The sequence below is a fragment of the Abramis brama genome (assembly GCF_963993115.1).
Source record: "Abramis brama genome assembly, chromosome: 2".
NCBI lineage: Eukaryota > Metazoa > Chordata > Actinopteri > Cypriniformes > Leuciscidae > Abramis > Abramis brama.
The window spans coordinates 50352747-50371304 of NC_139964.1; the positions used below are offsets into that span (position 1 = coordinate 50352747).

General features: G+C 38.2%; 1 protein-coding gene across 1 annotated transcript in view; it reads left to right on the top strand.

Moving 5' to 3' along the window:
• The window catches only part of fbxw7 (F-box and WD repeat domain containing 7), a 162669-nt gene that overhangs the window by 65206 nt on the left and 78905 nt on the right, over positions 1–18558 (top strand). The window contains exon 3 of the mRNA XM_084094239.1: positions 6635–7357. Coding sequence (XP_083950365.1) covers positions 6704–7357 — 654 coding nt within the window. The 5' untranslated portion in view covers positions 6635–6703. The remainder of the gene's footprint in view (positions 1–6634; positions 7358–18558) is intronic.

Below are 18558 nucleotides of genomic sequence, written 5' to 3' on the forward strand. Positions count from 1 at the left end.
TCGTCGACTAACGTTTGGTCCAGTTATAGGGGGCAGCCCTATCTGCTAGTTACATCCACTGAAATCAAAGGTTGTAAAAGTGACCAATTTATATCTAATATCAACTGATATCAATAAATGTAAAAAATCTCTGACCGGTAACTGATATGGTTATGATGTCTTGCATCCGTAAAAAAACATGCACTACCACTTCACTTCGACGTCGACTCACCAAGCAGCCACATCACTGCTCCATCCAGCTATCTTTCCAGCCAGTAGTTCTTTTTGCAGTGACCTTGTCCTCTTTTTTTTTTTTTTGAATGAGGAATGCTTTCCCCTCAGGGTCATGAGTCATTCTACCACAGTAGAGCTGTGTTTACACCTGTCTGTGTCTCTGTCCTTTAGCTGATTTTACCTCTCTATTCTATGATACCTAGAGGCAAGGTGGTGGACATGGACAAAAGAATAACATGTTTGTGTGTGGAAAGGTCTTGGGTATTAGCCTTATGACATTTTTGGATTGTAAAATCTTTAGATGTTCGAATGAAAGTAGCTCTTTTGACTGCACCTCACGACCACAGCTTCTTGTACGTCTTCTCGCCGGAACACGGCAGTGCAGTGAAGCGAAGCATTCACAATAACAGCTTGTGATGTCTTCTGCTGAAGAAGTGTTTTTCTATGGCAAGGAACTTCTATGTCAGGCTTGTTCAGACGATGCAAACTCAACGGTCTGAAGAAAGATTCACTATTCACATTTTACATTCTATCACTGGCTAAAAACTCTCTGTAGAATTCCAATCTGATAAAGAAGGGAGGTAAATGCATTCTACATTTGCTGAGAAGCGAACTTGTTTGTAGTATGAATGCAATCCGGATGTACTACATCTGTCATGTTGTCACTGTCATGTGCCATTCCTCTCCAGTGGTCTTATGGGATAGTGAAGTGTCCATTGGTTTCATGCTTCAGAATCTCGGCAGAATTAGTAGGTCATCCATGTATTTTTGTCATTTGTTTTATGAATACTATGATTTCAGACATTTCAAATACCGTTTTTCACCTGCTATATAGCAGGGAAGTTTGCATATTCAGATGCAGGTCATCACCTGAATATTATATGATTAATTGACCTCATATTTCAATCTATCATTATTCCTTACTTCCTACTTTCTTCAATTAGTATCTTCCTTCCATCCTTAAAGGGATAGTTCACCCAAAAATGAAAATTGTCAAAGTTTACTCACCCTGAAGTTGTTCCAAAACTGTATAAATGTCTTTGTTCTGCTGAACACAAAGGAAGATATTTGGAAGAATGTTTGTAACCAAGCAGATCACAGGCTCCATTGACTACCATAGTAGGGGGAAACATACTATGGTACAAAATGGGGCTCCGAGATCTGTTTGGTTACCAAAATTCTTCAAAATATCTTCATTTGTGTTCAGCAGAACAAAGACATTTATACAGATTTGGAACAACTTCAGGGTGAGTAAATGATGACAGAATTTTCATTTTTCGGTGAACTATCCCTTTAATAAACATACTACAGTAACACAGAGCTAAAATCTCTTTAATGCCAAAGGGTATGGTTTCTGCATAAGCTAATTATGGAGACATATTGAGGTTTTTCAGTATGATGCTTATGCAGTTCAGCTATGCATAGCCTGTCAATGGATAGTCTTTTCAGCCTGTTCTGCCTGGCCACTCAAGGTCACAGAAACTGTCTTTTCTCACAAACCATTTTTCTCTAACAACCCAACCCCCCCTTATTGCTGTAACTAAACTGCAACCCTATAGAAGTACCAATTGATGCTTCTAATAAGGTTTTTCTGCAGGAGATCTGTTTTCCAGCACAGGTTGCAGATATTCACCCAAATTTCTGTTCGTCTTTTGTACTTGTGTATCTTTAAAATGGGCTTGTTTACCATTTTGCCAATTATTCTGCCGCTAACGGCACAAAAGTAATTGCTGCAGTTTTGAGTGGATTAGTGATTTCAGAAACCAGGTGATGGGTTTTCCCCTTTATTTGGCTTGGTTCTTATCATAAAGACCCATCCAGGTACCTTTGGTTAATAAATATAATCCTTTCTTTTCCTGTTCATTCATAATGTTTCCTGTAACTGATGTGTCCAAGAGGAGATGACAGTCGGGCAGATTTGTAGGAAATGACATTGGAAAACCAATAATACCGCTACTCTCTCCTCCCTCCCTTTTACCTCCTTTGAAAACGTTCTCTCTGAGAGGATGTGCCAAAACCCATTTTGGCTTCACCTTCCTCTCAGCCCCTTTAGATGTAGATAAATGAGCTGCTGCTGAAGTGTACACCGTGGTAATAACTAAAGAAATGATGCACCTCACTCCCTTATCAGACTGCTCGCCTACGCCAGCCTGGCCGCGTTCCCCGGGAGCCAAGCCAAATGCTTCTCTTTAAGGCAATGCTTCCAGTTTTCCATATCAGAGCGCATGTCTGGAAAGCAATACTTTTATAAACCTTTTGGAGTTTCCCTGTGTTCCCCATCGCATAAACTGTGCTGTATTCATTAGTCATGTAAATGTGTGGTTTGTTTTGAAACCATTTTGCTTGCTTTTTGATGCAAGAATTTGATGGATTTATTACTGACTTGTTTGCTTCAAGTGTTTCTCTTGTTCCCTTGGATTACACTTACCTCCAAGTTCAAACCAGGCACTTTGGGTTATTTTGTGCTGGAGAAAATACCCAGCCTGAATCATTCAGATGTTTTCCCAAGTGATTTGCGGGTCAATGACAAATTAGTGTCTACAGTAAAGGAAAGAAAAGAGCTTTTAAAAATCTAGTTCGAAATGCATGTATACCAAGTCCTTATAAATGAATTCTTTATATTTATGATGGTTTCGTGTGTTTTTTTTTAAACTTTCTGTGTGATGGAATTTGCGAGGTGACTTGAGCACTTGAAAACAAAGTCCTCTAGATAGTGCAGAAAGACGTGATATGCGTACTCACGGCCTAAGGAGTAAACTTTGAAAGGCTGACGCACCCAACTGTGTGTGAAACGAAGCACAACGTGGAAAATTAAGTATACCTTGGCCTTTAGAAACCTTCAGCTCCCCACTTTACTGCTGATGACAGAAGATAGACTTACTCATCTGTCTTCAAAAATGCAAAACCTTCGGCAAGAGGAGACGGGGGCAGCATTCTTTGCGAAGCGTACTAAACCAAATTACTGTTGTTAAAGCAGTTTTCATATAGCCTGGTAATACCAAACTCTGCTACTTCGCTTTGCTTCGTAGACAGAGTCTGGCATGGCATAATTGAAAAGCGTTTTCTTTCTCGCGGGGGGGCGCTTGTCTGAAGTTTAAAATCATTGGTTACCCGTAAGCCAATCACATAACGTTTGGTTATGGCGTGTGTTATGCGCATGCTCAGCCGCATCTAACTTCCACTGTAAACACATGTATGATGCGGAAAAAAAAACATCGAGCGAAATACCGGAGTGAACATGGTTGTGAACGACTTTTGCAGATTATGTGAAGTAAATCTACGCATCCACGATACAATCAGCGTCTACGTCGTCACGGCTCTCAGCCCACCCTCTGTTCGTTGATTGGCCGGCTGTTTTCAGGCCGGAGGAAAATGGAAAGCTATTACGCTGTCTCAGACTGAGTACAGAAGCGAAATGAAATTGAGCGGAAGTACGAAGTCTGACGTAGTCAGGCTAGTTTTCATACACTTTAACAGTCTCACCCTCAATGCAAATGAGGCTTAATGTTATTGTGTGTGTTGCCGGTTAGATTGCAGTACTGTCACTTGATCACACACTGGTTCACTTGTGCAGTCTAACAGCACTAATTGTATTCTGTGTCTAATGCAGTTGCACGAATAGACCAGCATGCAGGACATGAATACTAACAGGAAGCCCAGTACCTTCAAGACACAGAATAGCCCACTTCACCAGGCACAAGCTCTTTGTGTGTGCACTGGCATCACTTTGCTAAGTAATTGCTTTTTAGCACGTTGAGAAACTAACCAAGTTTCAGTTTAGTCACCAGAGGACGGATGGGTTTTCTTATAGAGCTCACCTTGTTCGAAGGGAAATTGAAATGTCTATTTGAAGTTCATCGCCACATAATTATTTTCCAATTAGATCTTGCTCTGATCTTCTCTATTATAAAGGAAAGGATTCGGTAATCAAAGGCTCATCTAATCAGATGCTTTAAACCGTTTTAAATTGCCCTGAGATCTCTGCCTTCATATATATGCTGTGATTAGAGCCTAATTCAGACCTCTGAGAGAAGTAAACGCATAGATCTGATGGATTAAGGATATAGCTGTAATGGATGCTTCTTGTGTTAAATAACAGGGACAAAGTTTAGCAGGTTAGAATGGTTCCGTTCGCCCCTGCTGGTAGATGCTGTAACTAAACCATCTGGACTAAAAAAATAAAAAAAAATTGCTAGATTGACAATCATTTATTATTGTGTGTATATTCTGACGATATATTAAATATTCCTTACTAATGTTTACTAGTTCCTGACTTGACAGATTGATCAGTGCAAACTATATAGTTTAATTCCCGATTGAATTGTTTTTTGAGCTGGTTCTTTTTAGTGAACCAAACATGTAAATTTTTTTTAAAGAATCATATTGAATTTCTGATTTAAAATTCTTTTAATTTGCCAACAGACTTCTGAGGGCAATAAATGCTAAAGGCTAAATGCACTAAGAACAGTAAATATAAATATAAAGATAACGATAACTATATTTGCATCCACATCAACAGACAATAATGTTCTGTTTATTATAAGTGCTACTGCTTGGATGGATTCTAAATCGCTGGCAATTTTTTTATCATTCATCAGCTGGAATACATTCTGAAAGTGATTCCAACAACGTCATGTCTGTGTTGCTATCATTATTATAGAATTATAATAGAATTATAGTAGAATTAGAACGATTATTAAAACGTTATAGTTCTAGTTATCATTAATTTATAAGATTGACAATTTTATAGTAATGTGCATTAATGAATTATGGACAAAAACATTGTTACACTTGTTACAAAAATAAACACTGAGAAGAATTGTGTTAATCATGTCTTAATTGACACGTACCCTCTTCATGGTGTCTAGGTCTTGTTAAATATCTTATTTCTTGTATATTTTTATGCGCACACAACAACATTCATGCAGTCAGTCAGCCTCTTATCGTCTCGGCCCATCTGTGCACGCTCAATTACCTTAATCAAGTCTCTATCAAACTCGCGTGCTTTCACACTCCTGGTTGGATTACACCATTGTACCGTTATCTATCATTTTACTGGCCTCTCTTTCTGTGAAGTTAGTACAGGGTTTCATTTAAAGGTTTAATTAAAAGGTTTAAAAAAATATATATATTTTTTTAACTTGCCCAGCTAACATTTCAGTAGTCCTAAAACCACATGCCGCAAAACAAAAGTGATGTACATCAAAAAAATAAAAAATAAAAGAGTAAAAACATGGTTCAGGGCAAACAGCTCCGCCAATGAGCCAGAAACTCACTCACACTGTTGGGCCATCCTTACTGTAACATGATATTATTGTGTACATCCTGCTGCAAGACGTGGCATTATATGTCTGGATACTAAACCCTTGTACATGAACTGCACTTATTTGGCAGTGATGCCCTCTGCTGGCTTTTTATGGTTGTCAGTGAGTGTATTTGATCTGTTATAGCAGTGATTGGAGTTTTTATTATCTAAATTTAGCTTGAATAGTGAATCTGTGTTAAAGACTTTTTGTCTAGACTTTCTGCCCCAACGGCGAAATGTGATTGGTCTGTAATTTTCCTCCACATAGCTGTGCATTAAGTATCAATTCATGTTCTAATTGACGGAGATAAAATACAATTTGGAGTCTAACTTTTTTTTTTTTGAAGAATTGTTATTATTTATAAATATTGTGAAGTATTATTGCAATTATTGTTTTCTATTTTGATATATAATAAAATGCAATTTATTCCTGTGATGGCTGCCATTACTCCAGTCTTCAGTGTCACATGATTCTTCAGAAATCATTCTGATATGCTGATTTGGTGCTCACGAAAAATTTCTAGAAACTGAAAAGAAAGTTCAAACGAACAGCAGTTTTATGACATTTTGTAACATCATAAATGTTTTTACCGACACTTGATCAATTCAATGTGTAAAATAAAAAAAATAAAAGTAATATCTTTGGGAAAATAAATCCTCTGGACCCCAATCTTTTGAACGGTATACCTCATGTGTGTTTATTTTATAATACATGAACTCAAACATGCAAGTTTTTAAAGAAGACAGTAGAATTGAAATGGAATAGAGTAAAAACAGAAACTTGAATGTCTGAATGAAACTGAATGTTTGTTTGCATGTGTTGAAGTGATACTGTTGCCGTGGTTTCCAGACCAAGCCTAGTGTAGATGATCAACTGCCAAGCAGGAGAGGTGCCCATTGTTTGAGGGATCCTCATATTGCATCTTTCCCAGCATAGATGCAAATGTCTATTGTTTTATTTCACAGGCATGAATAAAAGAATGAGTTACCCACTTCCTGCACGCTCTGGTTATCTCTTGTATAACCAGCCCCAACACATGCCTTTTATTGCCTTTTTATGTTGATTTTCATGGTGATTTGAACTCCTCCATTTTTCTGTCTCCATCTCTCTTTCAGAATGCCAAGTCCTTGTCCTCTTCAGACAGCCTAGCGAAGGTGCAGGAGGTAGCAAGCTGGCTTTTGGAAATGAACCAGGATCTGCTGTCGGGGGGCAGCGGCAGCAGGGCGGCCCAGCAGCAGAGGCCCGGGGCAGGTAACAGCACCTCCGGCCGCACACCCCAGCCCCAGGCGGAGCACGTCGACCAGGTGCTGGAGGAGCAGGAGCAGGAGGATCAGGCGCAGAGGAGAGAACCGGGCGAGGAGGAAGAGGGCAGACGGGAAGGAGAGGAGGAGCCATGGCCTTCCGGAGGCGAACCGGTGGAGGAAGGACGGAGGAGCGAGGTGAACGGAGCCGAGAAGGGCGCCCAGTGGATGTGGGAGCAGGAGCAGCGCCGGCGGCGGAGACGGCATCGCGACGACGAGGAGGAGAACGAGGAGGAGGAGAATAATAACGGTGGACGGGATGGGCAGGTCGGGGGGGGACTTCGTTCAGAGGAAGACGACGACCGGCCGGAGGAAGAGGAGAATGGCGACGAGGAGGAAATGGACCAGGACAGCGATGAGTTTGAACATTCAGAAGACAGTGGGAGAGAGGAGGAGGAGGAGGCTGAAGAGGAGGAGGAAGGAGAGGATGGCCTCCACTCTCCCTCCCTCAGGACCAGTGTTTCGGACCCTAATGATAACACGGACCAGTCCTCTGGACGACAGCACCAAAGCTCACCCTCTGTCTTCAAGAATAAGGTAAGCGACTGAAGTTCACTTTCTCAATTGGTCCTTTGTTCAAATGGAAATGTTCTTCTGATTAAGTCTAATGTAGTGAGAAGCATCTAATGCGGGCAGATGTTGATGGGATTGAGTCAGGGCTTCTGCAGTCGTGGTGTTTGTTTCCCTCTACTGGTCGTTTTTGGCTTTGCATTAGATAAACAATCATCTTTTTGTGAGAATTGATTTTATGGAGTGATGAACTGTCATTCATAACCCGAACATCACATCCCTGACTAAATGAAGGATTATGCCTCAAACAAAGGTTGGTTTGCTGATGTCAAGTATTGGCTTGTATCGAATGTGCTCAGGCATTTCTGGATTAGCTTGATAGTTTTCATTTTAAAACTAAATTACTCTTTTTGTTCTCACATTCTCAGATCACTTGGGTGGTGGAAGTTAAAGCAGGGATTCCCATTTTTTTTTTTTTTAGCCGAACCCCTTTGATGTAAAAAATCTCAGTACCCCTGATTCTAATTATTTAACATGTTCACAGTTCTCTGATGTCAGTTAATGATCATACTGACATGCAGTTAACATATAATATATTTAATGTTTATTAAGTGTTTTATTTTATTTTAAAATGATTTATTTACAGTATAAGGCTGCACAATTTAGTCCAAAAATTATATTGTGATTATCTTGTCATATCGGAAGTTAAATCACAATATGAGATAAACATTTAATCTCTTGTAGCTGCTGAAATGTCCTGGCAAAAATTATAAATGAAAAAATATATATTATATATTTTTTTATTTTTAACTAATTATAAAATGAAGACAGATATATTACTATTATAATGCTACAATTTTACTTTATTTACTACTAATATTTGAAGATAATAATAAGAATAATTTTATATTACATGTGACAATACTAATGTCATAAATTCTTCATTTTCAAATGCTAAACCTTGCGTGTAAATTAACAGCTCTTCAGACTAAATCGTTTTTGGATTATTACACTAAGCCATATTGTGATTTCAGTTTTATGTAGGTTACTTGTGCAGCCCTTTTTATTTAACTGAATTTGACTTTTTAAAGTATTGATTAGCTTTTCGTCAACTCTCAAACCCTCTGCAGTTCCCTCCCAAACCCCCAGTTTGGAAAACCCGGAGTTAAAAGAATGATTCAGCTAAAAATTAAAATCTTGTCATTTATTCACCCTCATGTTATTCCAGATATCATATGGGTCGGATTGGCTACTTATAGTGTTCTGTGGGAAAAGTCATGTCTGGACTCGTCCACTTCTGAGGTTTTAAACAGCAAGCTGCCTGTTATTACTCGTCATTGACCTCCAAAGGAAAGCGTTTTGGACTATCTGACTAGACTGGTTGTTCATATGCTTAAAGTTTGAACATACTGTCAAATTCAACATCTGTATGGAGACGTGTTTTGATGTGTATGGGGTCAGATGTGAGTGACCTATAATTCCAGTCTGACTGGTTAAAAGGAACGTCTCTGACATAGACTGACTCTCCAGCCAATGGTTGTCATTCTGCAGTCACCATTATTATTGATACATGTGTCTGTGGATCTGAGACGTCTGGCCCGTTTTTTTTGTTTTGTTTTTTTTGGTTGCAGTGTTTGATCACCAATTGTAAACCTCCAAGGCCATACACATTTACTCCAGTAATGTGTGTATTTTGGCAAAACATTTTATATACATGAGCAGTTTAATTCAAACGTTGTGGATTAGTCAGATGGAAACAAAATAGAGAGATTGGGTCTGTTTTTGAGCAAAGAGGAAATGCAAATGAGCGGAGATGGAGAAGAGCGAGGGGAGGGAATGCAAGAGCGTGCAGACCCTCCTCATCCTCATGATGTCGACACGCTTGTCATCGCACTGACAGAAGACGACCCGCAAATCCTTTCACCGTTTGTTTCTGTGACTGAGCGGAGTCTCTCTGAGCTGCCATGGGGAATCGCAGTATGAAGAAGGTCGCACTGTTACTGGTGAGTGAATCTCCAGAGAGCATCTTATCACATCTGTGTGTGGAGAGCGTCTCTTCCGCCTTGTGTTTTGGATGAGAACACTGTTTATCTGATTGAGGCAGTCACAGCAGGGCTGAAGTTCGCAGAACAGTGATGTCTGGAGTGTGTCTTTTCAAAAGGATGTCAATGTTTTGTCAGGTTTTTTTTTAACAACATATTGGCTCTCTAATGCACTGCCTGTCTAGTAGGGATGGGGTCAAGATGGTCGACTAGCTGACCTTGCTAAGTATTAGATTGTAAACCGTAGTTTAGTAGTGGTGATTTAATTAGCCTATTGACAGTATGCTGTGCTTTAGCTAAACGCACAGTGGGTTTCAAACTGGTTTCTGGGCACACTAGGGGGCAGCAAGAGTGTGTTATGGGCTCCACAGAAATGTTTGGAGAGAAAATGTGGTAATTTAAAATTTTCATTTTAAATACTTGTCAGAAATATTGAGATTAAGCAATTGATTTTATTTTTTTTATTTATAGTTTATTATTGACAATCTTTAATGTCTTTAGTTAACTAATATTTCAATTTATATTTTCAGATTATAAAATGTAAATATTTTTCAGATTATATTTTTCCATTAAATAGTGTACAAAATAAATATATTATATTAAATATAAAGAATTTAAGTACACTGCAAAAAAAAAAAATCCAACTTACAAGAACTAAAAGATGTAAACATATGTTATGAATTAACAGTTGATCATCACAGTGTAGATTAGATTGTTGAGCTGTATGTGAATCTCATTGCAACTGTTGGATATTTGCCTATCAGGGTAATGTTTGCCTGTAGCATACGAGCAAATAATGCTCATGTAATGGGCTTTTAAAATCAAACAAAGGTGAAAGAACAAGGTTTGTAGCTTCTCTCATTGCATTGTTAAATGCTAAACAGTCTTTTGTTACCTTGACAAGAATAGTTAAATTCTCTTAAAGGCCTGTTGCTCATTAGGTGAACAAAAGGAATTTAATATAACAAAAGGAATTTAATATGTCAGATCTTTTAATGGCATTTTTTTTTTTTTTTACTGCGTGTTTGTATTTGTTTATATACATGCATGCATGTATGGTATGTATGGTATGTATGTATGGTATGTATATATATATATATCAGATACATTTTGTTTTTGTGCATGTAATATAAATGTGGCCTGAGTCACACTAGAACAAAAAAAAGATGCTAAAGAGGTTTTGGTCACACTTTAGTTTAGGGTCCAGCTCTCACTATTAATTACGACTTTTGCCTCAAACTCCTAATTACTGCTTATTAGTAAGGTAGTTGTTAAGTTTAAGTATTGTGCTCTTGTCAAGGCAACAAAAGACTGTTTAGCATTAAGGGATGTAGAATATGGTCATACAGAATAAGGCATTAATATGTGCTTTATATACTAGTAAACAGTCAATATCCTTGTAATATGCATGCCAGTAAGCAACTAGTTAATAGTGAGAATTGGACCCTAAGCTAAAGTGTTACCGATGTTTTTCTTCAAATGAATTTTTTCAGGAAAAAAGCACATGGATTTCGATATTCTCAGATCGGTTTCAGGGCTTATTCATATGTGGAAATGAATCTGATATTAATCGGATGCGTGTATTTGCTTCTGCCATGTAAGCGGACAGATGGGATATTCCCCTGTCAATGCAAGTCGTACGTCATTAAAAGAAAGCGATGGTGGCGAATGACGTCAACTGAGGTGGACATCAACTCAAGCGTCTTGTCTTTCCCCCCCGCCTTAAGAGACCAATGTTTTGCTGATCTTTAAAGATGGTGCAGAAAGCAAAAGCTTGTATTATCATTTTGTCTGCGTCCATTGCAAATCGCGACTCTGTACTTCTTTTCGGCCTAGGTCACTACGTCTACCTTGGGTTGTTTTGCCAAGTGGAAGGTGTAAATGCAGATATTGGAAAGGGATCACTTTTAAAAGATGTAAGAAGGTTGTCCAAAAACAAATCGGACATTCTCAACAAATTGGAATTGAGCATCAAGACCTGCAGTGTAAAGGTGGCCTTGTAGACTCAATGGTACTGAGCACATCTGTGGCTGTTGTCCTGTTCCCCTTGGCTAGATCAAGATTTCATTAATAACGTGAATAGGAATGCTGAAGCTTTGTAAATGAGGTCAATCTAAAATATTTTCCTTGAGGAAATGTGGTTTCAGTGTGTTTTATCTCTGTTTGGTAATTATGCATTCAGGGCTTTTCATAGTATGCTAATGTTGAGCTCTTGAAAATGCTGGGTAGAAGTAACTGGGTTTTAATGTCAAATTTGTATTCAAAAGCAATATCCTGTAACTGACAGTGTTTGCGTTAAGCTCAGTAATGATTGAATTCCCTCATGCAGGACAACAGAAAAAAAGAAGTGTACATTTGAAGCACTTTCTCATCTGACATCAGTTCCTCAAGTCAGAGTCTTGACCTCAAGGTTGAATTTAGCAGGACTGAATAAATGATCTTGGACAGCATTTCCACAAACTTTTAATGGAAGGAGATGAAACCTGACCTCAAAAATGTCTTGCCTTGCTGTTTGGTTCCTGATTAGCTACATTTTCAAAGATCCCTTGTAGACGGCCTATTTAAAAGTGAGTTTTGTCACTCTGAAAGACTCAAGAATTGTAAAGACTTTTCATTTGTACTGTGTAAATTCATAGATGTTAGTTGTAAAAATAGATTCCAAGTAGATAATGACAATATCCACATTTAATTTCAACTGGATGGATGGATTTGTTTTTATTTAGTTGTTCTTTGTAGTCTAGCCAAACATGATTTGTTTTGGTAGAAGCATGTTAAGTTTTTTGTTTTCTTTTGTTTAGTTCAGTGATAAAAACAGCTGTGAAAGCTTGTCTTTAACAAGTGACTTTGCATTTTGGAAATTGCTTAGCTGGTTAGAAAATGTTTCTGAGCACCTGTGTTGAAATGGCTGCCTTACTGAACGCTTTAAAATGTTCGGCATTCCTTTTGACAAATGTAGAAAGGCTCCAAAATTAAACTTTTTAATATGCCAGGGAATAAAGGAATTTATTTATTTATTTATTTATTTACTACTGAGTTTGTCACAGTGTTCACTCAGTTCCATTTTTCAATTGGTCTCCTTTCTTGTGATTATTATTATTATTATTATTATTATTATTATTATTATTATTATTTTTATTTTTTTTTTCATACTCCCAGCTATCTGCTCAAAGTTTATGGACTTTTTGTGCTTATATTTAATAATAATCATGCAGCATTCTGGTGAGTGGTGTTGTTCCCTTGTGGTCATTGTTCATGGTTTATGTAAGGTGTAATTAGCTCAAGCCTTTTATGTGTTATGTGAACTGTGAGCCTCTTCAGATCTGTACTGAACCCTAGCCATGGGTTTTATAGATTCAAACAGACTATTGAATCAGGCAATGGATAAACAATCTGAAAAATGAACAAGCTGGAAGTAAATGCCCAAAAGGCATTCCTTAAATGAAGTCATTAATTAAACATGAACTGATTAGAAATATATATTTTCCCTTACCTCCCCACAAAAACTTTTCTTCCTCTCCTTTTCAAGAAGCTGGTATCATTGAGGATTCAAAGATTTTTCTGTGCATGTCCCAGAGTAAATTGATGATTTTAAAGTGTGCAACACTGTTTAAATGGTAGATACAATTTAATTTCAGTATGGCTAAAACAAGCTGCTTTCACTCACATTTTCCCTTTAAAGCGATTGCCGTCTGAGACTAATTTAGGGAATTTTAACGACAGATGGTTAATTGGCTTTAAATCCTACTATTCTCTGAAGTTCTTGCAGTGTCGTTTTAGGCCACAGTCCTGCAATGTAACCACTACGACAGCTGTCTGATGACAAACCAATAGAGTACAGCAACTGATGTGTTTATGTGAGAGAAGGAGAGACATTCAGCTAAAAATGTTGATGTTAGCTTGTCTATTTAATGAGTCGTATAGACTGGCATGTAGAAATACACACTTGGCTAAAGGTGGTACGGTCGTTTGAAGACTGTCCGCATCGAACAACCACATTAAGAGTGCCAAGTGTATTTAAACAGCCTGTGTGGGATCACAGATGGCCTTCAAAGAAGGGAAGATGAAATGGACATGTTGTGTCTGGTAAGTTGATGTTAAGCCGGTGCTGTCGTCAAGTGGGGTAAGAGGTAGGCCTAATCGCTCTCTGATTTCAAAAAGAGATTGCGGCATCAAAAGCTGCACTTTTTTGATCTGGTCTTAGACTTGTGTTTAAAGAGACATGAAACACTCGCTGCCCTCTTGTATGTTCAAAACCACTCAAGGGCTGTGTACAGGGGGTTTACGGTGTTATTTACACTGGAGAAGTCATGTTAGATTTACTGTATTTGCAGGCATTGCTGGATATTTCTACAGTCTTTGGGATTGAATTTTGGGGTTGTGAATTGGGATGATGACTGCAATTATTGTCAGCTTTGACATCAGAAATGGCCGGAAAATAAGCAGTTAGCTATAAAGACACCATAACATCAAAAGCGACCCCATTTACTTTCATTTTAAAGTCCCCCTGAGGTGAAAATGAAGCTTTTAATGTTGTTTAAATGGCTATGTGGTATTTTTCATATGCTTTAAGACAAACCAAGTGCAAATTCATAAGTCAACACCATTCTCTTTAAAACTGCAGTGAACCAAAGACGGTTTCAAAAACGCGGTTTGAAATCGCTGGTGTTTCTGATGTTACAAACTACCTTGTAATCAATCACGTCAACGAGTGATTCTCTGAGCTGGTGTGAGTGAGTAGAGGCGGTGCTCATTTGCATATTCATAGAACCGTGTTTACTATGAGGCAAGGGTGTAGAGTTACATTCAAGCTATTTTAAAGCTGCAGTCCGTAGCTTTTTTGGGTTAAAAATTATCCAGAATAACTTTTTGAGCAAGTACATAACCAGCCAGTGTTCAAAACTACCTGCTTGCCTTAGCTCGATTCAAAACGGTAAGCTTGTAATAATGTTTTTAATTCCAGTGGTACTGGTGGATTTCCGCGGGAAATTCGAGCATGTCTTTGCGTCATTACGTCACATCTGTACACATAAAGAAGGTGTCTCTGCTTGTAGGCTATATTGCGTGTGAGGATGTTGGAGGTGGAGATTTATAGCCTTTTCTCACAGCACTTGATATAATTCAAATCAATTTGATGGCGGATCCAGAAAGGTTCAAACGACAATCACCAGTGACAACTGGAGATTCACCCGAACAAACGCGAAAGACTTCTGAGAAAAAAAAGAGACTGCAACCGGCCCATGCGAAAACAAGGATAAATATCGGAAGGGCATTAAATGTAGTCACGCAATGCTGATGTTGTTAACATTAACAATTTGAGAACAAAGTATAATTTGCACGGTTTGATGTGATATGATGAGCGATCGTTAGATTTAATCAACACGATTTATTGTAATGCTTTTTTTCCCTTAGTTGGTCAGAACAAAAGTGGACGTTACTTCTTCAGATGACATTTTACGGTGAAAAATCTTATGTTGGTCATACTTCCAAAAAGTAGAATCTGTGATTCCGAATGACAGTATCCACACCACCAGCACGGCGACTGACAGCCGCACATTCTCCTCAAAACATTGGATTCATCCGCGCTGTGCCATGCCGAGGCACAACCCACGTAAAGTTGATAATTCTGCGAATAACTGCAATTGCAGATTTTGAACAGAGATGGCGACAAAGAGGAAAAACTACGGACTGCAGCTTTAAGGAAAACACTTTTAAATGTCTTTTTGGTTTTAATAGATACAATTATTGACTCTACAGGGGGACCGATAATACTGTACTTTTCCTGATCCAATCGTAACCCAATGGATAAAATTAAGTCCTACTCTTCATAATATCCTGCTGTTATTGTCGAATATGCAAATCCTAATGTGTATTTGCATTTAAAACTTTTTTTATTGATGTGCTTCATTTAGACTTCATATGAATGGTGTACTGCCTTTTGAGGGGCAAGTAGTGAAGAGTTTGGTAAACTGTTCCCTTTTAATATACACATTTGTTATATGATCATATAATTTAAAAGGGGACTGTCCCATTTTTCACCTATTTTTCCACCTCTTTTCACCTTTATATTAGTTTATAGTGATGGTAAGCTTTGCCTTAAAATGCAGGAAATACAAAATGTTAATGTAACTACTAATACAAATTGTTTTTCATATTCTAAATATTAATCCTTTTTCTGGGATATTTTATGAAATATTAATAATGTGCAGCAATTTTTTTTTGAATGGTCATTTTTATTTGAAATATTAATCTTTCACTATCTACTGATACATCTTACCCCTTGTCCTGACACAGTTTTTCCCATACCCAGTTTTTTTTTAATACACTTTCTTCTAATATTAGTTAATAGAAACCATCCTGCAGTATAGCTGTGCATTAGCATTGTCATTTCTCTTGAGGACAGCTTAAGTGTAAAGTGGCACATCTTACGTAAAGTGTAGATTTCGGTTAGGTAGGTCAAGAAGCACAAACTCCCATTTCCCCCTCATCCCCAGGTGAGAACAGGAAAGCACTGGCACTTTCCCGCTCTGGGATCATCTGACTGGCACCATCTGTTGGAGCCTGAAGCAGCTTCTTCACAGGAAGAACGCTTTGAATGTTTCATATGCACGTCTCATTATATATGCCCTTTCTTGGGACACAACACCACACAGTCATATGGCACAGCTCTGTCTGAACCACTGTCTGTTTTTCTTGTTTTTGTAGTGTGAAACTAGGAGCGTGAGATCAAGCTTGTGTAGTGCTGCGAGTGTTGTCAGTACAATACGTATAGACTGGTGCTCCTTTATTCTTATTTTAACAGTGCAATAAAACAGCTTGTATATACTTCTTTCTTCTGTACTTGCTAGGAAACAAGTTAGAAATTACCATTTCGGTCGTTTTGTCTGTGCTGGTTTGGTGTCCATTTGTTCTATTTATTTAAGTTTTTAAATTGTAAGCCTATTTACATATGCATCAGGTTGATTTTTTTGGCTGTTGCATTGTGCTTCAGTTGGTTCAACATTTTGCAACATGAACTTTTCTGCTTTAGGATGGTGTTTCAAGGTAAAAATAGCTTTTTACCTCAAGACCTGTGTGTTCTGTTCCGTTGAGTTATATCCCTTGAGGCTGATTTATACTTCTGCGTCAGACCTACGCCGGAGCCTCTACGCTGTAGGCTACGCGTTGGTTTTCATTTATACTTCCTCGTCGTTGTCCACGTTGACGCGCAATTACACATGCAGAAGGAGCATGTGAAACCCGAGGGAGGGGTTCTAGCAGACCAATCACAGCGTGTGTGGTCCGCATAGAATTGACGCGTTGTTACATTTTTGGAGAGGTGCAAGTTAGTGCACGCCGAAGGGTACGCATGCTACACACAGCTTACGACGTAGCTACAGCGTGAGTTTGACGCAGAAGTATAAACTGGGCTTTAGTCTAGCTGCTTGAAAGGAAAAACACGTCCTGTGTGAACACCTCCATTCCTCTCTGGGGTATTGAGTGCTGCCCTGGACTGAAAGTCAATGTGACAGCAACAGTGATGCAAATTGCTTTGTGATGCCGTAACCGACCACAAAATTTTTATTTTTAGTAACCATGTTTGTGCATAATAACTGACTGTACTTATATAACAGTCAAGTCAAAAGTGTTTATATTTTTTTGTTAATTTAATAAAAACCCTCTACGACATCAACAAAACCTCAAGAGATGAATCACAACATGACTAACCTTTTCAAGAAAGACAAAGTTGCAAGACACACACACACACACACACACACACACACACACACACACACACACACACACACACACACACACACACACACACACACACACACACACACACACACACAAACAAAAATTAAAATAAAATAAAAATAATTCTGTCATTTACTCACCCTCATGTTGTCACCAAACCTGTATGTATGACTGACTTATGTGAAACATGAAGATATTTGGAAAAATGTTGAGTAAAATCAAATCAAAGTGGATCAGACTGATCCACGGAGCACCAAAACACCTGAGATATTACCAAAGAGGAAAAGGTCAGGGGAATATAATTGGAAGAAGAATGGTTACGATCAGGTAAGAATTAGGACCCATGTTAATACTGGAGCTGAAGCACTAGCTGTTAGTCATTTCCTGTGTTGCATAGTGTGTTTGTTATTTTGGGAGCAGAGCAATGAAGGGAGTGTTTGTTTGGGTGTCGATTTCAAACAGTGTTTCTCAGAAATCGCTTGCTGCACCTTTAATAAACAGCTTTTGTTTAACCAATACAGCCCATGAAGCATTTAAAATAACAAAAATGCAATGGTACAGTATACAACTAAGTTATAATGTAGATTTTTGTGTAGTTCTGTTATATGAAACTCAAATCATAAGTTATCATTGCATTGAGTTTCATTTCATGATCAGGAATGCTAACTGAGTGGATGTGATTGATTTGACAGCAGGGCTCATTAATTGAACCTGTTCCTGCACACGCATGTGGAGGCGGACTGTCACACTGTCAGGGAAGCTGCGTTTGGCTCTGGCATGTCGTGCGGTACAGGCGTCGCATGTAGAGCTGTGAATTACTGCTGAGGTGTGTGGGTTTAAGACGTTTCATTGAGCGCTGACATCGTGCCATGAAAGCTTCTGCGCTGAGCTCCAATCACATCATGTAAACGAGCATTTGTAAGGTTCATGCTTTCTTACAGTTTTACATTTGCTGATGAAATAATGTTTTCAAATGTACTTAATTGTATTTAGTTTCAGCAAAAGTTTTGATTTAGTTTATGGACTTTTTCTTTATGGATATATATCTGAAGTAAACAAATGATTTTAGGAAAGAAGCTGCATCTGTATCTTTGTGATCGGTATCTGTAATCTTACTGGCATACCGTGCCATATTGCCATCTCCAGATGGGCTGTTTTCTCCCTCACAAGTGCACAGGTGAGATTCCATCATGTGATGAATACTACAAATCACTACAAAAATGATTTTTGTTTGGTTAATTTTATTTCTGTTTCCAGTTGTTTTAAAGCAGTCGTTCTCATCTTTTAGCATGTAACAGTAACATTGGTTCTCAAGCTTTTTGACTTTGAGACCCCCCACAGAAATTAAGTGTCTACAAATAACAAAATTGAAACCGAGTAATTAAAATGTGAAATACCATTTTCTCTGTGGTTTAGCTTGTTTTACAGCTTGGTTTGTCTTATTTTAAAACA